This window comes from Gobio gobio, assembly GCF_949357685.1.
Source record: "Gobio gobio genome assembly, chromosome: 2".
In the NCBI taxonomy this organism is placed as follows: domain Eukaryota; kingdom Metazoa; phylum Chordata; class Actinopteri; order Cypriniformes; family Gobionidae; genus Gobio; species Gobio gobio.
This window is the reverse complement of record NC_137098.1, coordinates 3,246,289-3,273,518: the sequence shown is the minus strand read 5'-3', so window position 1 is coordinate 3,273,518 and position 27,230 is coordinate 3,246,289. Positions and strand designations below refer to the sequence as shown.

Here is a 27,230-nt window from a genome sequence, read left to right as displayed (position 1 = left end):
ATGTATGAAAAAATGCTAGTCACATGCTAAAACATGTTAGCAACATGTTGATAATGCTAGCAACATGTTAATTCCAGCCAACAGTGTGCTGAATCATGCTAAAACATGTTAACAAAAACAGGCAACATGTTTGCCAACAATGAGTAAAAGAATGCTAGCAACATGCTAATTCATGCTAGCAAATTGCTAAAACATATTACCAATGTGTTAAATCACGAAAGCAAAATGCTAGTACATTTTTTTTAACTTTCTCTGAGTAAAACCTCTATACTTCAAGTTGTTCAAAGTTATTTTAAACTTGGTTTTGTCCAGTCAACATGAAAGTTTGGTATTAAACGTTAACGTTACTCATCTAGTTCATACATGATCACAGATTAATCCCAACTCTAAAAGAGAATGTTAGCTAAATTTTGTAAACAATGCTAGCAATGTGCTAATACATGCTAGTCACATGCTAAAACATGTTAGCAACATGTCAATAATGCTAGCAACATGTTAATTCCAGCCAACAGTGTGCTGAATCATGCTAGAAACATGTCAATTCATGCTAACATGCTAATACAATGTTAGCTAAATTGGTAAAAAATGTTAGCAATGTGCTAAAACATGCTAGTCAAATGTGCTAAAACATGTTAGCAAACATGTCAATAATGCTAGCAAACATGTTAATTCCAGCCAGCAGTGTGCTTAATCATGCTAGAAACATGTCAATTCATGCTAACATGCTAATACAATGTTAGCTAAATTGGTAAACAATGTTAGCAATGTGCTAAAACATGCTAGTCAAATGCTAAAACATGTTAGCAAACATGTCAATAATGCTAGCAAACATGTTAATTCCAGCCAGCAGTGTGCTTAATCATGCTAGAAACATGTCAATTCATGCTAACATGCTAATACAATGTTAGCTAAATTGGTAAACAATGTTAGCAATGTGCTAAAACATGCTAGTCAAATGCTAAAACATGTTAGCAAACATGTCAATAATGCTAGCAAACATGTTAATTCCAGCCAGCAGTGTGCTTAATCATGCTAGAAACATGTCAATTCATGCTAATATGCTAATACAATGTTAGCTAAATTGGTAAACAATGTTAGCAATGTGCTAAAACATGCTAGTCAAATGCTAAAACATGTTAGCAAACATGTCAATAATGCTAGCAACATGTTAATTCCAGCCAACAGTGTGCTGAATCATGCTAGAAACATGTCAATTCATGCTAACATGCTAATACAATGTTAGCTAAATTGGTAAACAATGTTAGCAATGTGCTAAAACATGCTAGTCAAATGCTAAAACATGTTAGCAAACATGTCAATAATGCTAGCAAACATGTTAATTCCAGCCAGCAGTGTGCTTAATCATGCTAGAAACATGTCAATTCATGCTAACATGTTAAGACAATGTTAGCTAAATTGGTAAACCATGCTAGCAATGTGTTAAAAAATGCTAGTCACATGCTAAAACATGTTAGCAACATGTTGATAATGCTAGCAACATGTTAATTCCAGCCAACAGTGTGCTTAATCATGCTAGAAACATGTCAATTCATGGTAACATGTTAAGACAATGTTAGCTAAATTGGATAAATCATGATAGCAATGTGTGAAAAAATGCTAGTCACATGCTAAAACATGTTAGCAACATGTTGATAATGCTAGCAACATGTTAATTCCAGCCAACAGTGTGCTGAATCATGCTAAAACATGTTAACAAAAACAGGCAACATGCTTCCAACAATGAGTAAAAGCATGCTAGCAACATGCTAATTCATGCTAGCAAATTGCTAAAACATGTTAGCAAACATGTCAATAATGCTACCAAACATGTTAATTTCAGCCAACAGTGTGCTTAATCATGCTAGAAACATGTCAATTCATGCCAACAGTGTGCTTAATCATGCTAGAAACATGTCAATTCATGGTAACATGTTAAGACAATGTTAGCTAAATTGGATAAATCATGATAGCAATGTGTGAAAAAATGCTAGTCACATGCTAAAACATGTTAGCAACATGTTGATAATGCTAGCAACATGTTAATTCCAGCCAACAGTGTGCTGAATCATGCTAAAACATGTTAACAAAAACAGGCAACATGCTTCCAACAATGAGTAAAAGCATGCTAGCAACATGCTAATTCATGCTAGCAAATTGCTAAAACATGTTAGCAAACATGTCAATAATGCTACCAAACATGTTAATTTCAGCCAACAGTGTGCTAATTTATGCTAGCAAATTGCTAAAACATGTTAGCAAACATGTCAATAATGCTACCAAACATGTTAATTTCAGCCAACAGTGTGCTTAATCATGCTAGAAACATGTCAATTCATGCCAACAGTGTGCTTAATCATGCTAGAAACATGTCAATTCATGGTAACATGTTAAGACAATGTTAGCTAAATTGGATAAATCATGATAGCAATGTGTGAAAAAATGCTAGTCACATGCTAAAACATGTTAGCAACATGTTGATAATGCTAGCAACATGTTAATTCCAGCCAACAGTGTGCTGAATCATGCTAAAACATGTTAACAAAAACAGGCAACATGCTTCCAACAATGAGTAAAAGCATGCTAGCAACATGCTAATTCATGCTAGCAAATTGCTAAAACATGTTAGCAAACATGTCAATAATGCTACCAAACATGTTAATTTCAGCCAACAGTGTGCTTAATCATGCTAGAAACATGTCAATTCATGCTAACATGTTAAGACAATGTTAGCTAAATTGGTAAATCATGCTAGCAATGTGTGAAAAAATGCTAGTCACATGCTAAAACATGTTAGCAACATGTTGATAATGCTAGCAACATGTTAATTCCAGCCAGCAGTGTGCTTAATCATGCTAGAAACATGTCAATTCATGCTAACATGATAAGACAATGTTAGCTAAATTGGTAAACCATGCTAGCAATGTGTTAAAAAATGCTAGTCACATGCTAAAACATGTTAGCAACATGTTGATAATGCTAGCAAAATGTTAATTCCAGCCAACAGTGTGCTGAATCATGCTAAAACATGTTAACAAAAACAGGCAAAATGCTTGCCAACAATGAGTAAAAGTATGCTAGCAACATGCTAATTCATGCTAGCAAATTGCTAAAACATATTACCAATGTGTTAAATCACGAAAGCAACATGCTAGTACATTTTTTTTAACTTTCTCTGAGTAAAACCTCTATACTTCAAGTTGTTCAAAGTTATTTTAAACTTGGTTTTGTCCAGTCAACATGAAAGTTTGGTATTAAACGTTAACGTTACTCATCTAGTTCATACATGATCACAGATTAATCCCAACTCTAAAAGAGAATGTTAGCTAAATTTTGTAAACAATGCTAGCAATGTGCTAATACATGCTAGTCACATGCTAAAACATGTTAGCAAACATGTCAATAATGCTAGCAACATGTTAATTCCAGCCAACAGTGTGCTGAATCATGCTAGAAACATGTCAATTCATGCTAACATGCTAATACAATGTTAGCTAAATTGGTAAACCATGCTAGCAATGTGTTAAAAAATGCTAGTCACATGCTAAAACATGTTAGCAACATGTTGATAATGCTAGCAACATGTTAATTCCAGCCAACAGTGTGCTTAATCATGCTAGAAACATGTCAATTCATGCTAACATGTTAAGACAATGTTAGCTAAATTGGTAAACCATGCTAGCAATGTGTTAAAAAATGCTAGTCACATGCTAAAACATGTTAGCAACATGTTGATAATGCTAGCAAAATGTTAATTCCAGCCAACAGTGTGCTTAATCATGCTAGAAATATGTTGACAAAAACAGGCAAAATGCTTGCCAACAATGAGTAAAAGTATGCTAGCAACATGCTAATTCATGCTAGCAAATTGCTAAAACATATTACCAATGTGTTAAATCACGAAAGCAACATGCTAGTACATTTTTTTTTAACTTTCTCTGAGTAAAACAGAAGTTGTTCAAAGTTATTTTAAACTTGGTTTTGTCCAGTCAACATGAAAGTTTGGTATTAAATGTTAACGTTACTCATCTAGTTCATACATGATCACAGATTAATCCCAACTCTAAAAGAGAACATTTTAGATGAATCAACTTTATGAAATATTACTACAATTGTAGTCCTCAAAGGGAGACGTTGACGTTTACGCATTGCCAAATTACAGTACAGTCTCAGCCCACAGGCAGCCTGACCTCTCTGCCACCCATACCACCCTTTCCTTTTGAGCTGTTACAAAGAGAGTGAAAGAGATAAAGAGAGCGAGAGAGAGGCGGAGGAACATGCGCTCACTACACGTTCCCCCGCTGTGACAGACAATATCACTGCTTGCCCAGAAGCCCATACATTTTGAAGAACCACAACAACATTGCGACCTAAGCTAAAGAGCGGAGAGGAAAAGGTCTGTGGTCAGCATTTGAAAGCTAGTTTTGTCTCGCATCTGGTCTTCTCATTGGGTTGCGTGGGTTACTGGACAACAGCTCTTTAAGGAGGAACTTTGCTCTTCCCAAGCAAAACTCAGAGGCTCTGGAACTCTTGAGGAGCCGATGCATTGGGATGAGATGGCTGGAGAGATCCAAGCAAAGAGACTTAACAGGTCTGGGACCAGGAGAGCATCGTCCAGAGTGCCAACCGTCACGCTAACCAGCCGCTGTGTCGCCGCGGATAATCGAGCCCTTCACCGATTGGCCCTGCCGGCTCACATGACCAACAGGCCATCCACAGGTGAGTGAAAACACAGCGGATTGTCCTTTCTAGAGATGCTAATTGATTCCAACTAAGTCATACGACATCCAAAACATCATCTCCGCTTTTTTCAGTGGTTCTATAGCGGTTCTTCAGAGGTTCTTCACAGGTTTCCATTCACAAGCCTTCGAGTCGTTTCAGATTTAATTTTGAATCGATTCAGTATTGATTATTGTGGATATATACATATATATTATAGTGAAGCTTCTAGCCCGATTCGATTTCCATACACAAGCTTTCGATTTGATTCAGATTTCGATTCAATATGGTTTTATAATCATAGAGATCCCAAATTTGAGCTAGTTAGGGGTGGTCGAGTGAAAATGCGGATTCCTCTGAGCATTTCAAGACGTAAATGGATAAGAAATAGCTTTGAAACCATGTCAGGGTCAGTTTATTTGTGACTTTGGACCACAAAACCAGTCATAAAAGTAAATTGAGATTTATATATAATCTGAAACCAGAATAAATAAGGGTAACACTTTAGAATAATGGTCATTAGTTAACATTAGTTAACTAGTTAACATTAACTAATAATGAACTGCACTTATAAAGCGTTTAATAATCTTTGTTAATGTTAATTTGGTAACACTTTATTTTGACGATCCACTTTAGACACTCTACTAACTACAAGTAACTTTGCCACTACATGTCAACTAGCAGTCATTAGAGTATTAGTAGACTGTGCTTAATATCTGCTAACACTTTATTTCTACTAACTACAAGTAACTTTGCCACTACATGTCAACTAGCAGTCATTAGAGTATTAGTAGACTGTGCTTAATATCTGCTAACACTTTATTTCTACTAACTACAAGTAACTTTGCCACTACATGTCAACTAGCAGTCATTAGAGTATTAGTAGACTGTGCTTAATATCTGCTAACACTTTATTTCTACTAACTACAAGTAACTTTGCAACTGCATGTCAACTAGCAGTCATTAGAGTATTAGTAGACTCTGCTTAATATCTGCTAACACTTTATTTCTACTAACTACAAGTAACTTTGCAACTACATGTCAACTAGCAGTCGTTAGAGTATTAGTAGACTCTGCTTAATATCTGCTAACACTTTATTTCTACTAACTACAAGTAACTTTGCTACTACATGTCAACTAGCAGTCATTAGAGTATTAGTAGACTGTGCTTAATATCTGCTAACACTTTATTTCTACTAACTACAAGTAACTTTGCAACTACATGTCAACTAGCAGTCATTAGAGTATTAGTAGACTCTGCTTAATATCTGCTAACACTTTATTTTTACTAACTACAAGTAACTTTGCTACTACATGTCAACTAGCAGTCATTAGAGTATTAGTAGACTGTGCTTAATATCTGCTAACACTTTATTTCTACTAACTACAAGTAACTTTGCTACTACATGTCAACTAGCAGTCATTAGAGTATTAGTAGACTCTCTGATTAATATTTACTAAAACTTTATTTTGTTGGTCCCCCAACAGACATTCTGACTATAAGTAACTTGGCAACTACAATTCAAGTTATTCTACTAACCCGAACCCTAACACTTAACCATAACCTACGAGTCTACTGACAGTCTACTAATACTCTAATGACAGTTAGTTGACATGTAGTTGCAAAGTTACTTATAGTTAGTAGAATGTTTCAAGTGGACTATCGAAATAAAGTGTAACCGTTAATTTCAACATTTACTAATGCATTATTAAAATCTTTTTAACATTAGTTAATGCACTGTGAACTAACATGAACAGCTGTATTTATATTAACCAATGTTAACAAAGATGAACAAATACAGTAACAAATGTACTGCTCATGGTTAGTTCATGTTAGTTAATACATGAACTAATGTTAACTAATGACCATTTTTCGAGTGTTACCTAAATAAGCTCTCCATTGATGCATGGTTTGTTAGGATTGGACAAAAGTTGGAAAATCGGGAATCTGAGGGTGCAAAAAAGTCTAAATATTGAGAAAATCTCCTTTAAAGTTGTCCAAATGAAGTCCGTAGCAACTCATATTACTACTAATAATATTGTTTTGATATATTTACGGTAGGAAATGTACAAAATATCTTTATGGAACATGATCTTAATATCCTGATGTTTTTTGGCATGAAAGAAAAATGGATAATTTTGACCCATATAATGTATTGTTGGCTATTGCCACAGATATTGCTATTGTCACATTTGTCAATACCTGCTCTCTCCTCTCTCTCTCTCTCTCCATCACTCTTTCTTTTTCTCTCAGTCTCCTTATCTTGCCCTCCTAAAGCTGAGCTCTGACTGATAGTCTTTTCATTGTCAATGTCAGTTTACTTAGTGTTTCTGGTCCAAACATCTAAAAATTCTCAAAACAAGAAGCATTTACTAGCCAAATAAAAATTATTGTGTTGTTTTTGGGGGAAATAACTCAAAATTAAGGGAGTTTTTGCTTAAAATTAGCTAAATAATCTGCTAATGGGGTGAGCAAAATAATCTTAATTCAAACGGAAAACAATATTATTTTGCTTACCCCAGTGGCAGATTATTTTGCTTATTTTAAGCAAAAACTTAATTTTGAGTTATTTTCCCCCAAAACGAGACAAAAACTTTTGCTTGTCTAGTAAATGCTTCTTAAAGCAAGATTTTTTAGATATATTTGGACTGAAAACAAGACAAAAATACTAAGCAAGAAAAGTATTTTTTGCAGTGAACCTAGGATCAACTCATATTTAGCCCATGATTTATTAATCATCTTCTCAGACATGTTAATTTACTGAAGGCTATGAACGCTTGGTAAATAAGTTCATTAAATTCATCCACAATATGTACATATTCATTATCAATCTAAAGCCTAATCTGAAGAAAACTGCTCCGTTAATGTTTCTTGTCTCGTCACATTGACAGTCATTACATGAATCATAGGCCTATTTTTAATTCAAAACAAAGTTTGCCTGATTATTTTGGTCGGTCGTTTAACATTTCAATCTTAAAACATGTGTCGAATATGAAATGTTTATCTTATCTCGCACTTATGACCGTTAACTGAGGCGTTGCGGTTGCGCTGGAATTCGCATCTGGTACATGTGGATGCAATAGCCGTGCTTCCACTGATGAGACATGTAGCCAAATAAATATATGATTACAACGATATACACCGATCAGGCATAATATTATGACCACCTTCCTAATATTGTGTTGGTCCCCCTTTTGAGTTGGTCCAACTCAATTTGATCAAATACAGTTTAAATGATATTTATATACTTATAACTTACAACTTTTTTTATACTTGTCAAACTTAACTTAAAGGGTTAGTTCACCCAAAAATGTAAATTCTGTCATTAATTACTGACCCTCATGTCGTTCGACACCCGTCAGACCTCCGTTCATCTTCATACACAAATGAAGATATTTTAGTGTAAATCTGATGCTCTGAAAGGCCTCCATTGGCTCAACTTTACACTCTCAAGACCCTTAAAAGGCACTAAAGACGTCGATACAAAGTCCATCTCACTACAGTGGCTCTACAATAACTTTATGAATCGGCGAGAATAGTTTTTGTGCGCAAAAAAAACCCCTAAATAACGACTTATATAGTGATGACGATTTCAAAACACGGCATAATGAAACTTCGAAGCGAATTTAATGTCATATCTATGAAGGGCCTGAATCATTTTTTGAATATGGCGGGTCTAAAGCGGGCCAGCACTCAAAAAAATGATTTTATGATGCTGTTCACTTTATTTAAGCAATTCATCTTGATTTAACACAATTATATCAGGTTTCTGGTTCAAATGTAATTGATTCATGTTAAACTGACTTAAAATCATTACTCTTTGACATAACTTGATGTTTTCATTTTGAAATAACACGTTTCAATCAAGTAACCCAATCAAAACCAATCACTTCCCATCATGCTTTGCAAAGGGGCTGAATTCTGAGAGTAAATGTTTAAATAAAGTGCTATTTGATGCATTTTTAACAAGATGAGAAAATGGAGAGACTTTTTAATGCTTCATTTATTGTTATGTTGGTATTTATAAGTTTTTGTTATGTTAGTGTTTTTGGAGGTTATTGTGGTGAAGTGTAGAGCATGTGCTTGGGCTGAGGACCTGCTAATAACAATTAAAGCTATTTTAATAATAAAACAATCGGGCATGCCATGGATGTAACAAAACCATCTTCTGGCTAGCCATTAAGATCTTGTAAAAGGTTGCGAAATGTTGTAAAAATAGTTTTTGACTAAATAAAAATAATCAATTAAACTGGATTACTTGTTTTGGTTTGTTTTTCTAATTCATTTTAGAATAATTAAATTGAATAGTTTTGGAAAAAATTGAGAATGTTAACCTGATTTAACTAAATGGCATTGAATTAACCTTACGTAAAAAAAACTTAAGTTTACTGAAATAAACTATTTTAATTAAATTCAACATAACCCAATTACGTGTGTCACAATCAGCAGTGAGAGTGCCCCTGATTAACACCTGAGGGCACTCCACCCCGGACTGTCACTCCATCACAAACTACATTACCCATAATCCTTTGCCCGGACTCATCATCACTCATTGTTTGCACCTGTCTCATCACCTCATTACCCCATTACACCAGCCTATACAAACCATGTTCACTCTGTCATTCACTGCGAAGTCTTGTTTGTTGTAAACTGCATTTCTGAGCGTTTTCCCTGGTTTCATGTCTCTGGTTTTGGATTTCTTGCCTGTTCCGTGGATTACCCGTTTGCCTGTCTCTCCTGTCTTGTTTGCTGTATTGGACTGATTACCTGTTATGATCTCTTGCCTGTTTGTCGACTACGAGTGTGGATTACCCTTTAATAAAGCTGCATTTGGATCTTCTACCTTCTGTCTCAGAGCAGTATGTTACAGTATACATGAGGGTTATTGTAGTTCTAGACTAAATGTGAGCCTTTATTCATCTCACTTGCACAATAAAGATTCAGTCCTCCTCAAAATGAATAAAATCAGTCAAATGCAAAATCTGAGTACTATGCAAACCTCCAATAATGAAATGTTAAATAAAATATTTTTATGCATTTAATCTACCTTTATTGACCAATTTTCTTGCTGATGACCTTTAATGATTCAGTTAAACCATGGACAAAAACGACTATTTTTGTTTTTGTTTTTATTGGTAAAACTTTTTTCTCCTGCGTCCTATTCTTCCATTATCCCAAATGGCAGCCTCTAACTGCGCCTCTACTGTTCATGTGTGAATTTGAATTTTTACCGTGGGTTTATTATTTCAATTTTGGTTTGAAGAGGCCTATACCTTTGCACAAAAATATATATTTTTTGTTTTAAAAAAAAAAACAAGACCAGCCCAGGTGAGAAAAAAATAACGCAAAAGTAACATACGCAATACTTTTCTTAAAAAGTAACTAAGTAACTCAATTAGTTACTTTTTCAGGGAGTAACGCAATATTGTAATGCATTACTTTTGAAAGTAACTTTCCCCAACACTGCTGATACGTAACGCGTTTTGTTATTGTAACACATTTTTTAAATGCTTTTATTTTGAACAGAGCATTTAGCTTGCTAGAATAAGCATCTCGATTAGCCATTAAACAAAATATCGCGATAACAGCTTTTGATCAGGCATTTAAAACAGCCACGTTGGGTCCTAAGCGGACACTATTTCACAGGGGGACAGGATTTTTCATAGATATACATAATAAATGCTAAATGTCTCGTCCGCGCTGCTGGCCAATGGAGGTCGACGTCCGCACCTGGCGGCCATCTTGTCACAGTCGGCTCGCTCACTCGTAAAATTGTGTTTTAATGGTGCGTGTACTTTTTAAATAACCATAACTTGCTCAATTTTATACCAATTTTCAAACTGTTTGGTTTGTGATAAACGTCAGAGATGTAGTTATGACACTGCATACTTATGAATAATTATTCATAATTTGTTCAAGCATCCATAATTATAGCCATGTTAATAACGATTGTAAGAAACCAAACCATTTGTAAATCCGTCAAGATTTCAGCAAGATAAGAGTATTTGTGTTTGTGCAGATCACTCGCCTTACATCAGGAGCTCGCCAGAAAGCTTGCCTGTCACAAGATGGCCGCCGGTGATGACGTTAGAGACTCCGCCATAAGACATCTAGCCTTTTTTATGGATATCTATGGGATTTTTCATGACACCGTCAGAATAAATCTCTTGTGCCAAGAGCTCCGCCCACACGCTGTTCTGATTGGCTGTGGTTTTTGATTGATTTGTCCCATCTCGTAGTCGCATGCGGACACACAAATTGCCTGACCAACCAAGTTGCCAACTTAGCAATTTTGTTGCTAGATTTAGCAACTTTTCAGACTACCTTAGCAACTTTTTTTTCTAAAAGCACCTAGCAACAAATTTAGCAATTTTTTTAATTTATTTTGCAACTTCTGGAAAGTGACTCTAATCCAAACTACACACGTACAAGCTAGCTCAATAGGCCAAGCGGTTCATTCATAATTCCTTAAGATCGCTGTGGAAATGTGGAAATCGCTGTAAAAAACGGAAGATCATTTAGGTGGCATATTTACGGAGCCCTGCATATGACATGCAGGAAAAAAACTAGTAGGCTAAATCGTGCACGCAATTTATAAATCGAGGGAACAAATGAGTAAATCGTGTGGACGGTTGAGCAAATCGAGGGAACGAATTTGTAAATTTTGCGCACAATTTACTTTTTTTTTTCTTGCACGTCATGTGTGGGGCTCGATCCGTACATATTAACTAACACATTGCTTTCATTTATTTTACAAACAAATCTAAATTAGCATTTCAAATAATATCTATGCGTTACATAATGGCGTAGTTTTGCCTTGCGATTACGTAATGACGTCATAGCGCAATGACTTCACAACGTCATTTAGCAACTTTTAGCAACACCTCGATCTGTCTTTAGCAACTTCCCCTGAAAATTTCTTGGCAACAGTGTGCCTGACGCTGGAATCTTATCGTGGCGAGTGTAGTTAGGACACGGTGTAATGCGTACCACGATGTTGCCGTCTGTGTTTTGACTTCTTTGTGCCAAGATAAAAGCACATGTAAGAATGCTAAAGCCACTTAAGACCAATACTAGAATTTTAAGCCAACTTTTAAGTTGCACTTTATGGCGAAAATGGTTTAAGCTTGCGTTGAAAGGTAATATACAGCATTGCACATTACCTGAGTCGGCCTCGGCTCATGGCAATAATGAGCTCTGCACACGTTTCTCTGATAAGCCCAGTATAATTAGGCTTAGTCATAAACATCCCCTGTAATTCAGTGATAAAATGGCTGAGGCAGCGGGCTATCATACCTTCAGATGTTCATTTATCTTTATTTCGCTGTAACTGGTATTAAAGCGGAGATGATCAGTTCATGTTCACATGACACGCTTTTAACATTAAATAAAGCACAAACACACTACCTGAGATTATCATTGCCATGTTTTGTGTTGTTCCAGCCACAGAGTGTATTCTATGACATATTGTTTTAGTAACTCAGTGTGTATTTTAGTAATGCTTAAATGGTGTAATATTTGTGAATATGTCCATTTCCTTGCGAGTGCCGTCAGGATTAATCTCTGGTGATTAATCGCCCACACGCTGTTCTGATTGGCTGTGGTTTTTGATTGATTTGTCCCATCTCGTAGTCGCATGACTTCTTTGTGCCAAGATAAAAGCACATGTAAGAATGCTAAAGCCACTTAAGACCAATACTAGAATTTTAAGCCAACTTTTAACTTTTTAATGGTTTTAGCTTGCGTTGAAAGGTAATATACAGCATTGCACATTACCTGAGGCGCCTCGGCTCTTGGCAATAATGAGCTCTGCACACGTTTCTCTGATAAGCCCAGTATAATTAGGCTTAGTCATAAACATCCCCTGTAATTCAGTGATAAAATGGCTGAGGCAGCGGGCTAAACGTCCCTAAGGCTTGCCCGCTGCTCGGCTACAAAGAAAGGCCCTGGAGCTTGTAAACAGCGGCGCTTTGTCTCACGCACTGCTACCTATCTAGGTGTGCGTGCACGTGTGAGAAGGGGCTGATGGGAGGTGTAGTCAACAGCTGCTTAATGAAGGGGCTTTTCATGTCGTGCGATAGCGGCGAGGCTTCTTGTGAGGCGGCAGATGTGGTGCGACTTGGGCAACAGCTGCGGCAAACGATAACCGCGGCGGTGCAGAGATGTCAGAGCGCTGGCTTCTCTCCCTGAGCCTTATCATCACACTCACACACACACACACACACACACACACACACACACCAGTCTGCAATGCAATGAAAAACAGCCACCCACCACACATATAAAAAGATGGGGGAGCCGAATTGAAACCCTGAAATTCTTCAAGAAAAAAAAAAAGAGGGGGGGAAATTATCAAAACAAAGTCTGGTTCTTTCCTATCACTGGCAGCAGAGAGCTTAGCCGCGCTAATCCACCGCTATTTGAATATGTATGCTTGGATGATACGTTGGCCCGTGCTTTAGCATCTTAGCATAGCTGACAGCACTGTGTGTGTGTGTGTGTGTGTGTGTGTGTGTGTGTGTGTGTGTGTGTGTGTGTGTGTGTGTGTGTGTGTGTGTGTGTGTGTGTGTGTGTGTGTGTGTGTGTGTGTGTGTGTGTGTGTGTGTGTGTGTGTGTGTGGGCATGTTTTTGTGAAATATCAGGACACAAATGTGTATAATGACATGGGTATGACATAGGTATTACAAAAAGAGGGTGAAATATGAGGACGTTCCCCATGTCCTCACTTTTCAAAATGCTTATAAATCACACAGAACAAGGTTTTTTTTCACAGAAAGTGAACTGCACAGTCTCCTGTGAGGGGCAGGTTTAGGGACAGGGTCAGTGTAAGGGGATAGAAAATACGGTTTGTACGGTATAAAAACCATTACGCCTATGGAATGTCCTCACATTTCACAAAAACAAACATGTGTGTGTGTGTGTGTGTGTGTGTGTGTGTGTGTGTGTGTGTGTGTGTGTGTGTGTGTGTGTGTGTGTGTGTGTGTGTGTGTGTGTGTGTGTGTGTGTGTGTGTGTGTGTGTGTGTGTGTGTGTGTGTGTGTGTGTGTGTGTGTGTGTGTGTGTGTTTAAGGGCCGTCCGTGCTCCCGGTGGAAACGAGGACAGAGGAATTACGCTGTCCTGAATGCTTTTCCAGCCTAGATCAATCATGTGTTCGACTGATATTCGGGAACGTTATCGTGTTGGTTTAGGTGCATATGGCTCATGACAAAACACGATGATCTGGAGAAGATGGAGACATAAAAACAGAGAACCTGTGTTTCAAGATAGCATTATAATGCGTCATATGCAGCATTTATGACAACTCAGAAAATAACCACTGCAAAATCACTTGTGCATCTGACTCATAAAGTTGAGGTAGATTTAATAATAATAATAATACTGTTTAATTTATATAAAGGTGTGACATTCAACACAAGCATTTCAATCAAATGTGTGACTCTGGAGTCGTGCGTCTCACAGGTATATCTGTGGCAATAGCCAACAATACATTATATGGGTCAAAATTATACATTTTTCTTTTATGCCAAAAATCATTAGGATATTAAGATCATGTTCCATGAAGATATTTTGTACATTTCCAACCGTAAATATATATTAACAAAAATGTATCTTTAGTAGTAATATGCATTGCTAAGGACTTCATTTGGACAAGATTTTCTCAATATTTAGATTTTTTTTTAACCCACAGATTCACAAAAATTGGCCCTTATGACTGGTTTTGAGTCACATATAATTTATGCAATATGTTATATTCTACCAATGACAAAACTGTTGATGTTAAGTTTTGAGCTGTGTTTATGTGTTACAGTGACTGTAAAGGGGCAGTCGTGGCCTAATGGTTAGAGAGTCTGACTTGTAACCCGAAGGTTGCCGGTTCAAGTCTCAGGTCCAGCAGGATTTGTTGGTGGGGGGAGTGAATAACCAGCAACCCTTGTGCAAGGCACCGAACCCCTAAATGCAATATGCCTCACTACTGTGTGTATGCACTTGGATGGGTTAAATGCAGAGCACAAATTCCAAGTATGGGTCACTATTCTTGGCCACACGTCACTTCATTTTCACGGCCACACTTCACTAAAATATGTGTTTTAGATGTGGGAATGTCATTGGGCTAGTTTTGTTACGCAGACCTGGCAACCCTATAGACAACAGCAAGATTGAAGTAATAAAGTCTGACGGAGTGACTTCCAGATCTTGAGTGCCTTATTTTAATGATATGAACTCACGGCGCAGGTGCACTTTTCCACTTTTGCTAGTTTAACGGCGGGAAAAATGGTCAGCGCGCCCGGCACATGGTCTAAAAGGGTCATCCCTCGTCTCTTAATAAGTCATGGGTGTGTTTTAGGCGTAACGTGCAATAAACCAATCAGAGTCTCATCTCCCTTTCCCTTTAAAAGCCAATTGTGCTGCACCATGAGAGGATTCACTATTGACACGAGGAGAGACTGAACGCTTCTCCAGAGAGGAATCCTTTTATTTTAATATTTAAACGTGTGTGTGTGCTGTGTGTGTGTGTGTGTGTGTGTGTGTGTGTGTGTGTGTGTGCGTGCGTGCGTGCGTGCGTGCGTGCGTGCGTGCATGCGTGCGTGAGTGCGTGTGTGTGTGTGTGTGTGTGTGCTGCGTGTACCTGAGTGTGAGAGAGTAACACACTCTTTAAGTAACACACAAATACTGCACTATTGACTTTAGAGCAGGTGTGTGTTGGTCAATGGTCAGTGGTTTTCAGTTCCTCAACAATGCTCCTGATCACACCTGGTGCTCAGACCAGACGCCCATGGGTGAACAGATGAGCAGTGCTTTTAATATTTACACAACGTGGAGTTGAACATGAGAACTGCGTCCGGCTGAAACTAGCAGAACACACTTGCGCCGGGTGTGTGATAGAGCCCTAAATGACCAATAGAGTTTATCATAGTCTTCAGTCGGAGAATTCCAACATTAGTTTGAGGTCAGAGTTGAGTGAATTTGAATGCAGCCATAGGTATCATGTGATTCCATTTATGTGTATGCCTTATAATGTGGCGTTCACACCGGACGCAATTCGCGCTAATCACACGAAGGTGGACGCCTGGACATTTTGAGTTTACTCGCTTCAATCGCGCGTGACATTCACTGCACAACAGACACGAATTCGCCTCATGGGCGGGGCTTCCGCCAGCAGCTCGTCTCGTTGAGAAATGGCTGACATGGGCTGTGTTTACACGTCTTTTTTTGTTAAAATCTACTGTTAATGTGTGACAAAACGTAGTTTTAAGACTTTTTCAGTCGATAATGTAGTTGTTTAAAGCTCAAATATGTGGTTTATTTATATAAAGAGTGCTTATTTCAACATTTTATCTGCCGTTTTCGGAGTTGTGAGCTCCAGCGGATCAGCGGCGCTCATTAACCCAGTGAGAGCAACCCTTCCTCAGCCAGTTCTTCTGCCGCTGGCTCTGATGTCTCTGTGGCGTCTCCAGCTATAATTCGTCTTGTAACGGCCGATCTTTGCTCTCATGGATCTATAATTTGTTCTCTGGCAAATCGTTTAGGCTGAGGGCAAAGATAAGTTTCATTACTTTATATTTTTTAGGCTATAACTGTACGTTGCAGTTGTAACGTTAGCCGACTAGCACTGACTTTGAATGTTTGACTGAATTGTTTGCTTTATTTCATGTATAGCTTGTTATACATTACTTATACTTTTGTATTATTGATCATACATAAACTTGCATTTAACAAAAAGAGACTGGGTTGTGTTTCATGTCATTTAATGTTATCACGGTGATAATCATATTGTCTGAACCAGATATTAATATACAGATTTTCTCCTGATTGGTTAACGCGGCGCAAAATATCCGCCAAAGTTCAGATTTTTCAACTTGAGCGATTCCCGCAATTCGCGCGTATCGCGCCGCAGAATGCCATTTTGCGTCTCTGCATTGACTTAACATGTAGATCACTCGCGCGAATCGCGTCCAGTGTGAACGCACCATAAGACCTTGTTTTAGTCAAAATATAAGGCACTGAGCTCTTCTAGGTATAAAGGTTCATCCAAGATGGTGGACATTTTTTAAATAGACTGCAGAAATTAATATTTGGTCATTCAGGACTAGTTGTCCGCTCATTATCGTGGGAGAATCGTGATCTACATTTGAAACTGAAAGATTGTGTTTCTCACTATATCGTGCTGCTCTATAGCATGATATTGTGTTTTAGTTTTTTTGCACCATGGACAGATCATGATATTCTGTTAAATACCACAGTGTATTAATACGATAATTATTAATGGTATATAAGCAAGTACCCTACCATCTGACAGCAGTGTACCACTACAGTACTTTCTAGTAAAGAGTCTTTACATGTCTATATATGTGTGGATGTGAGCACACGGCATGGGGGAGGAAGGGAAGGGAAGATGAAGACAAAACAAGTAAGAGAAAGAGTAGACAGAAAAGCAGAGAACAGTTATTCTTCCTATTTCCTCTGCACCAGCTTTGCGGTCTCTATGAGGAACAGATGTTCACAACTTGATACTGTGCATCAACCCCCTCTTCTTGCTATCTCCAGTCCCAGCACTGCCAACTGCCTGAGCACACAAACCCGAAGTCAGGGTTTAACTATCAGCACGCGCACCTGCGAGGGCACGTCCATGCACAGATGTGCACAACTCAACAACATCACACCAGAGAAGAGGTGAAAGAAAGAAAACTCACAACTCACAAATGAGATCTCTGCATGAATGGGATCTCAGTTTTTCTCCTAGCTATAGGATTGAACGGCTTGTCAGAGTTTTCTCTTGCTCAAGAGATTCGCCAAAGATGCCAAAATTCTCTTCCTTATGTTTGCATATAACTCCGTTGTTAATGATAGATTATAGTGGCTGTTGTTCTGCTGAACGAGCCAGCAAGAAGTTCACGGTCACTGTGAAAATCTCCAATCATGTTCACTTAATCTCATAAAATCTCCAATCATGTTCACTTAAACTTGCCTTGTTATTTCCAACCGAAGTTAAAGGGCTGAATGATGTAGCCATCCTCATGTTGACTATGTGTTTAGGATATTTAGAGACAACTGTTTCTATCCAAAGTTGCACATTTAAAATATAGCTGCGAGCAGCAATTATCAGGTTTCAAGCGCTTTAAGATCTTATGTTTTATTTAGCAAGCATCTTTTATCAAACACCATTTACAACAATACAGGCAATTTACCATATGAAATATATCTTGTTTAAAGCACGTTAGAGCGCCACCTATGGTCCGATCTCCATAAAAGTTTGCATGCTTGTTTAGAATCATATGTCGCATGTGCGCACCAAATGATGCAGATTTCTGAGTTTTCGTTTAGGAACAATAGGCTTTGGGGTTGCCTGTTTTCTAAATGACCCTGTTATAGCTATCCAAAGGCACTTTTATTTGATAATTATTGACCTAGACAGTCCAGAGATTTGAAAACCTAGATCTACTTCATGTTGGTTTTTGAAAATAATCTCCAGTATTTAACGAACGGTTCGATTGACAGTGGCGGTCCTAGAGGCAAAGATGCTCAGAATGAGGCGTTCTACCGTGTGGTATGAATGCGAAGGCGCATTTCTTTTGAATTTATCACAGAAATCGTGAGTCAAACAGGCCCAGCGAGTTTCGTTCCAATCGTCCTCCGTTAATCTTATCTGACAGCCGCTCGAAATTCATTGGCCGCCACCAGATGTGTTTTTTAAGATATATGAATGCCCTCAAAGGCACTCTTGGCACATTGGACGAAGACACCTTTATCTAATTTTCAAGTCAATCAGACTTCGATTTGCCGTTTTAATCTTTTTTCCATGTTATAGCGCCACCAAGTGTCCAGTCGCCGTGTGCTTTTTCACACCACCACAGAATGAGCTCTTACATATGTGCCCCAAGTTTGCTGAAAACATCTCATTCCGTTCATGAGTTACAGCCATTTCGTAAAAGTGGCTCCTCCCACTTCAAAAGTTTTGGTATCAAACCATGAATTGAAATTTCAACTTTTTGTGATACTTACTGACAATCAGACTCCAGAGAATATTGCTACACTGGTTTGGTTCCGATCAGGCCAAAAATCTAGGACTAGTTCACAAAAGTAGGTTTTTTGAAAAATCCAAAATACCCCAAAATGTCCAACAATATAAGACACTTGAACCTACACCTAACGGTTTAGGAGTTATGAGTGATTTAACACTTTTGAGCGCTGTAGCGCCCCCGTCAGGCCGATTGGGACAAGCTTTGGTGCCGCTGTAGATGGTGTTAGTACTACCAACCCTCAAAGTTTCAAGTCTCTACGATTTACGGTTTGGTCTGCCCGATAACTTTTAGGGGAGAATGATGATCCTGGGAAAATTCGACTATTACAATAGGCTTTCTTGAACCCCTAATTATGTGCAAAATTGGAATATAATTGGAATAAGACGCTTCTGGAATCACTCTGATGACAGACTTGGACTCTTGAACTTGAACTTGAACTTGGCATTACAGAGCCACCAAACCAACATTAGAGATGTAGTTAACAACAATATAGTTTAACAACGATATAGTTAATCCAACAGTTGGGTTAAACATTTATATAACATTTGTTACCCAACAGTTGGGTTAATTTTTTTTAATTAAATGTTTAACCCAATGTTTGAGTTTGTCCATATATGACCCAAATTTGGTTAATCCAACGGTTGGGTTTAAAAAAATGCTGGGTTGTTTCAACCTAAATTTGGGTCAAATATGGATAAACCCAACAGTTGGGTTATTTTTTTATTAAATGTTCAACCCAATGGTTAGGTTTGTCCATATATGACCCAAATTTGGGTTGAACATGGTTAATCCAACAGTTGGGTTAAAGTTTTTACATTAAATGTTTAACTCAACGGTTGGGTTTAAAAAAAATGCTGAGTTGTTCAAATATGGACAAACCTAACTGTTGGGTTAATTTTTTTAATAAAATGTTTAACCCAACTGTTGGGTTTGTCCATATTTGACTAGGTTGGGTTAAATGATTGATCCAACATGTTGGGCTGTTTTTTTAACCCAACTATTGTTACAAAATGGGTTAAAATTACACATGAAGAATAACTACAGTAACAACATATGAAACAGGAAATTTATTGATAGGCAAGAGCACAGAAATGAACAGTGGGTCAAACCCACACCACCGTTACAATTTGCACGATTTCACCAAAATTGGACAGTTGAAGACTGGAAAAATGTTTCCTGGTCTGATGAGTCTGGATTTCTGTTGAGTCATTCAGATGGTAGAGTCAGAATTTGGCGTAAACAGAATGAGAACATGGATCCATCATGCCTTGTTACCACTGTGCAGGCTGGTGGTGGTGGTGTAATGGTGTGGGGGATGTTTTCTTGGCACACTTTAGGCCTCTTAGTGCCAATTGGGCATGGTTTAAATGCCACGGCCTACCTGAGCATTGTTTCTGACCATGTCCATCCCTTTATGAGCACCATGTCCCCATCCTCTGATGGCTACTTCCAGCAGGATAATGCACCGTCACAAAGCTCCAATCATTTCAAACTGGTTTCTTGAACATGACAATGAGTTCACTGAACTAAAATGGCCGCCACAGTCACCAGATCTCAACCCAATAGAGCATCTTTGGGATGTGGTGGAACGGGAGCTTCGTGCCCTGGATGTGCATCCCACAAATCTCCATCAACTGCAAGATGCTCTCCTATCAATATGGGCCAACATTTCTAAAGAATGCTTTCAGCAGCTTGTTGAGTCAATGCCACGTAGAATTAAGGCAGTTCTGAAGGCGAAAGAGGGTCAAACACAGTATTAGTGTGTGTTCCTAATAATCCTTTAGGTGAGGGTATAAATAGGGAAACATTGTGAAATGGAGGTCAATAAGCTGTTTGATTCCCAACCATCTTCGCTAGTTGTTAAAAATCAAAAGTGTATTATCTGTTGAATTAGTCAATGGTGGACCGGGTCATAGGCCCGCAATCCTCATCACATTTCATCTCCAAAATCTGTTGCGCTACATTACAAAACGCAGTTCATTATCTCTTCTCTCGCTTCCTGTCCTGTCTCACATCCTCTCTTTGTCAACATCACCCTGTTGAGAAATGACAACCTCTTCACGCTCACACACACACATTTCACCGTGGCATCTTCGCGTAATCTCTGCGGTTCAGAGCAGCGACGGCGATGAAGAAACGTGTTGGCGACACATCTGCTTCTGCTGAGAGTGGATGACTCCATTCCTCGCCGCACTGCCTCTGGCCGGCTTCTCATTAGATAAAGTCCCTCTCCGAGCGGCTGTGCTTAAAATAACTTTCATTTACTGCAGTCTGTAAGGGTGACTCAACAGAGCCGGAGCTTCAGTGGGAGAGGACAAAGGGAGAGGACAAAAGAGCTGTGTTTCCGTCTTATCTCTTCCCAGCACTCTGGATGGCGTCTGCAGCCACAGGAAAGGATTTATAATGCGCGAGTGAAAAAAAGATCTACCTTCCCCGTGCTATCTCTTTCTTTTCTGCTCTATTTCTGCCTCCGCAGAGACTGTCATTTCCATACGGACACAATAAGCCCAATCAGACGCGAGCATCTCTGCACCACTCCATCTGATGCCGAGAAAGACATTCTTAACGCCACTGGGTGAAGGTCAGTGTATGAAGGGTGGTGTAGGTGCAGAGATAATGGAGAGGTTTGAGACCGTTCTCAGACTGATCACTCGGAAGAGCTGTGGCCACATCAACAAAGCCCTAAATGAGCTAGGAAAGAGGATCTGTCAATCAAACGGCTGCCACGGCGATAAGCATCCCATGCTGCACCTTTTGCTCCAGTCGCTGTAACTCTATAAGGCCAGAAACTCTGCGAAACTACAGCACGCGTGTTGCAAGCGCAGTGAGCCAGTGTTGCAATCACAGCGCCTTTGTAGATGATTTCCTCTAAAGAGTGCTGGGTTCAAAACAACCCAATTTTGGGTCATTTTGGCAACCCAGCGCTTGGTAAAAAAAAAAGGACGACCCAGGCTGGGGCACCCAAATTAGGGTCATATATGGACAAACCCATGGGTTAAATTTTTATATTACATTATTAACCCAGTAGTTGGGTTTGTCCATATATGAGCCAATGTTTGAGTTTGTCCATATATGACCCAAATTTGGGTCAAATATAGACAAACCCAACCTTTGGGTTAAATTTATATTAGGGCTGTCAAAAGATTAATCGCGATTAATCGCATCCAAAATAAAAGTTTGTGTTTACATAATATATGTGTGTGTACTCTGTTAATTATTATTTATATATAAATACACACACATTCATGTATATATTTAAGAAAAAATATTATTTTTATATATAAAACATTTATATTTATATATATTATAGATTATATAAATGTATATACATGCAAATATTTCTTAAATATATACATGAATGTGTGTGTATGTATATATAAATAATAATTAACAGAGTACACACACATATATTATGTAAACACAAACTTTTTATTTTGGATGCGATTAATCGCGATTAATCTTTTGACAGCCCTAATTTATATATTACATTTTTAACCCAACTGTTGGGTTTGTCCATATATGACCCTAATTTGGATCAAATATGGTTAATCCAATGGTTGGGTTACATTTTTACATTACATTTTTTACCCAACGGTTGGGTTTAAAAAAAAATGCTGTGTTGTTTCAACTCAAATTTGGGTCAAATATGGACAAACCCAACAGTTCGGTTAATTTTTTTAAATTTAATGTTCAACCCAATGGTTGAGTTTGTCCATATATGACCCACATCTGGGTCAAATATGGTTAACCCAAAGGTTGGGTTAAAATTTTACATAACATTTGTTACCTGTTGGTTTAATTTTTTTAAATTACATTTTTAACCCAATGTTCGAGTTTGTCCATATATGACTCAAATTTGGGTCAAATATAGACAAACCCAACCTTTGGGTTACATTTTTACATTACATTTTTTACCCAACGGTTGGGTTTAAAACAAATGCTGGGTTGTTTCAACCTAAATTTGGGTCGAATATGGACAAACCCAACAGTTGGGTTAATTTTTTTTATTAAATGTTAAACCCAATGGTTGAGTTTGTCCATATATGACCCACATTTGGGTCAAATATGGTTAATCCAACAGTTGGGTTAAAGTTTTACATAACATTTGTTACCCAACAGTTGGTTAATTTTTTAAAATAACATTTTTAACCCAATGTTTGAGTTTGTCCATATATGACCCAAATTTGGGTCAAATATAGACAAACCCAAACTTTGGGTTACATTTTTATATTATATTTTTAACCCAGTGGTTGGGTTTGTCCATATATGAACCAAATTTGGGTCAAATATGGTTAATCCAATGGTTGGGTTACATTTTTACATAATTTTTTTTACCCAACGGTTGGGTTTAACAAAAATGCTGGGTTGTTTCAACCTAAATTTGGGTCATATATAGACAAACCTAACTGTTGGGTTAATTTTTTTAATAAAATGTTTAACCCAACTGTTGGGTTTGTCCATATATGACCCTAATTTGGGTCAAATATGGTTAATCCAATGGTTGTGTTGAATTTTTCATAAAAAATTTTACCTAACGGTTGGGTTAAAAAAAAGGCTGGGTTGTTTCAACCCAAATTTGGGTCAAATATGGGCAAACCTAACTGTTGGGTTAATTTTTTTTAATAAAATGTTTAACCCAACTGTAGGGTTTGTCCATATTTGACTAGGTTAGGTTAAATGATTAATCCAACATGTTGGGCTGGGTTTTTTTTTAACCCAACTATTGTTCAAAAATGGGTTAAAATTTAAATAAATTGGTTTCTGACCAATCACAGCAGACTAGACTCTCAGAAAGGAGGGGTTTAGAGCGGCTGAACCGTTTTCAGACTCTTTGAGCAATGAGGTGATATTTTAGAAGACTTTAAAACAAAATTAGGAAGCTTTAGCATTATAGCGGCACTTTAATATAAATATAGCGTAAGAGCTAGAGTTGTCAGGATGTAATGGAGCATATGCACAGTATGTTTCATGCTTTACCCATCCATTCTTTCAACCCCTTGTCTTAAGCTTCAGCTTCACAATAAGAAATAGCAGGAGTGTGTAAGTGAGCATGTGTGGCCATAGAAGGAGGTATAAACACTACATCCACACCCAGTCATCCATCTCACAGACAGCCAGAACCCATCCTGTTGAAGACGGAGTAGGTAGGAAGGATGTCAAATACATGTGTAAGAAACAAGTCTGAAGCGTATAGAAAAGGACTTTCGTGTTGAATCTGATCACAGTGTTGATCTCAGTTCTGAAACTCGAGACGAGATGTGAGAGATTCTTTTCCACGGTGGAGAAATCCAAGAAGCATGACTAAAACCAAACACACGTTTCTCAGTTTATTACTGGTCTGAACCAAGCACCACCAACACTATTGCTCTGCTTGTTTTTACACAATATAATCAATGGGTTGGGGGGGTCCATAATCTACACTCCAAAAAATGCTGGGTTAAAAACAACCCAATTGCTGGGTTAAAACAACCCAATTGGGTTAAAACAACCCAATTGATGGGTTAAAACAACCCAATCGCTGGGTTAAAACAACCAAATCGCTGGGTTAAAACAACCCATTCCCTGGGTTATAAACAACCCAATTGATGGGTTAAAACAACCCAATCGCTGGGTTAAAACAACCCAATCGCTGGGTTAAAAAAACCCAATTGATGGGTTAAAACAACCCAATTGCTGGGTTAAAACAACCAATTCCCTGGGTTAAAACAACCCAATTGCTGGGTTAAAACAACCCATTCTCTAGGTTAAAACAACCCAATTGATGGGTTAAAACAACCGAATCGCTGGGTTAAAACAACCCATTCTCTAGGTTAAAACAACCCAATTGATGGGTTAAAACAACCCAATCGCTGGGTTAAAACAACCCATTCTCTAGGTTAAAACAACCCAATTGATGGATTAAAACAACCCATTCACTGGGTTAAAACAACCCAATTGCTGGGTTAAAACAACCCAATTGATAGGTTAAAACAACCAAATCGTTGGGTTAAAACAACCCATTCACTGGGTTAAAACAACCCAATTGATAGGTTAAAACAACCGAATCGCTGGGTTAAAACAACCCAATCGCTGGGTTAAAACAACCCATTCGCTGGGTTAAAACAACCCAATCGCTGGGTTAAAACAACCCATACCCATTCGCTAGGTTAAAACAACCCAATTGCTGGGTTAAAACAACCCATTCGCTGGGTTAAAACAACCCATTCCCTTGGTTAAAACAACCCAATCGCTGGGTTAAAACAACCCAATTGATGGGTTAAAACAACCGAATCGATGGGTTAAAACAACCCATTCTCTAGGTTAAAACAACCCATTCCCTTGGTTAAAACAACCGAATCGCTGGGTTAAAACAACCCAATTGATGGGTTAAAACAACCGAATCGCTGTGTTAAAACAACCCAATTGCTGGGTTAAAACAACCCAATCGCTGGGTTAAAACAACCCAATTGATGGGTTAAAACAACCCATTCACTGGGTTAAAACAACCCAATTGCTGGGTTAAAACAACCCAATTGATAGGTTAAAACAACCAAATCGTTGGGTTAAAACAACCCATTCACTGGGTCAAAACAACCCAATCGCTGGGTTAAAACAACCCAATCACTGTGTTAAAACAACCCATTCGCTAGGTTAAAGCAACCCAATCGCTGGGTTAAAACAACCCATACCCATTCGCTAGGTTAAAACAACCCAATTGCTGGGTTAAAACAACCAAATCGCTGGGTTAAAACAACCCATTCCCTTGGTTAAAACAACCCAATCGCTGGGTTAAAACAACCCAATTGATGGGTTAAAACAACCGAATCGCTGGGTTAAAACAACCCATTCAATGGGTTAAAACAACCCAATTGATGGGTTAAAACAATCGAATCGTTGGTTTAAAACAACCCAATCGCTGGGTTAAAACAACCCAATTGATGGGTTTAAACAACCCAATCGCTGGGTTAAAACAACCCAATTGATGGGTTTAAACAACCCAATCGCTGGGTTAAAACAACCCAATTGATGGGTTAAAACAATTGAATCGTTGGTTTAAAACAACCCAATCGCTGGGTTAAAACAACCCAATTGATGGGTTTAAACAACCCATTCACTGGGTCAAAACAACCCAATTGCTGGGTTAAAACAACCCAATCGCTGGGTTAAAACAACCCATTCCCTGAGTTAAAACAACCCAATTGATGGGTTAAAACAACCGAATCGCTGGGTTAAAACAACCCATTCGCTGGGTTAAAACAACCAAATCGCTGGGTTAAAACAACCCAATTGATGGGTTAAAACAACCGAATCGCTGGGTTAAAACAACCCAATTGCTGGGTTAAAACAACCCAATCGCTGAATTAAAACAACCCAATCGCTGGGTTAAAACAACCCAATTGATGGGTTAAAACAACCCAATCGCTGGGTTAAAACAACCCAATTGATAGGTTAAAACAACCGAATCGCTGGGTTAAAACAACCCATTCACTGGGTTAAAACAACCCATTCACTGGGTTAAAACAACCCAATTGATAGGTTAAAACAACCGAATCGATGGGTTAAAACAACCCAATTGATAGGTTAAAACAACCGAATCGATGGGTTAAAACAACCCAATCGCTGGGTTAAAACAACCCATTCACTGGGTTAAAACAACCCAATTGATAGGTTAAAACAACCCAATCGCTGGGTTAAAACAACCCATTCACTGGGTTAAAACAACCCAATTGCTGGGTTAAAACAACCCAATTGATAGGTTAAAACAACCGAATCGCTGGGTTAAAACAACCCATTCACTGGGTTAAAACAACCCATTCACTGGGTTAAAACAACCCAATTGATAGGTTAAAACAACCGAATCGATGGGTTAAAACAACCCAATCACTGGGTTAAAACAACCCATTCACTGGGTTAAAACAACCCAATTGATAGGTTAAAACAACCCAATCGATGGGTTAAAACAACCCAATCGCTGGGTTAAAACAACCAAATCGCTGGGTTAAAACAACCCATTCCCTGGGTTATAAACAACCCAATTGATGGGTTAAAACAACCCAATCGCTGGGTTAAAACAACCCAATCGCTGGGTTAAAAAAACCCAATTGATGGGTTAAAACAACCCAATTGCTGGGTTAAAACAACCAATTCCCTGGGTTAAAACAACCCAATTGCTGGGTTAAAACAACCCATTCTCTAGGTTAAAACAACCCAATTGATGGGTTAAAACAACCGAATCGCTGGGTTAAAACAACCCATTCTCTAGGTTAAAACAACCCAATTGATGGGTTAAAACAACCCAATCGCTGGGTTAAAACAACCCATTCTCTAGGTTAAAACAACCCAATTGATGGATTAAAACAACCCATTCACTGGGTTAAAACAACCCAATTGCTGGGTTAAAACAACCCAATTGATAGGTTAAAACAACCAAATCGTTGGGTTAAAACAACCCATTCACTGGGTTAAAACAACCCAATTGATAGGTTAAAACAACCGAATCGCTGGGTTAAAAC

General features: G+C 38.2%; 1 protein-coding gene across 3 annotated transcripts in view; it reads left to right on the top strand.

Annotated features, from left to right (window-relative positions):
* Positions 1-4,243: 4,243 nt before the first annotated feature.
* cbfa2t3 (CBFA2/RUNX1 partner transcriptional co-repressor 3) overlaps positions 4,244-27,230 on the top strand; it is a 104,550-nt gene continuing 81,563 nt past the window's right edge. For 2 of the 3 annotated variants that reach the window (XM_079806078.1, XM_079806077.1), the window contains exon 1: positions 4,244-4,716. In XM_079806078.1, the coding sequence (XP_079662204.1) occupies positions 4,539-4,716 (178 nt within the window). In that variant the 5' untranslated portion in view covers positions 4,244-4,538. The remainder of the gene's footprint in view (positions 4,717-27,230) is intronic. The other variant, XM_079806082.1, reaches the window with a different exon arrangement.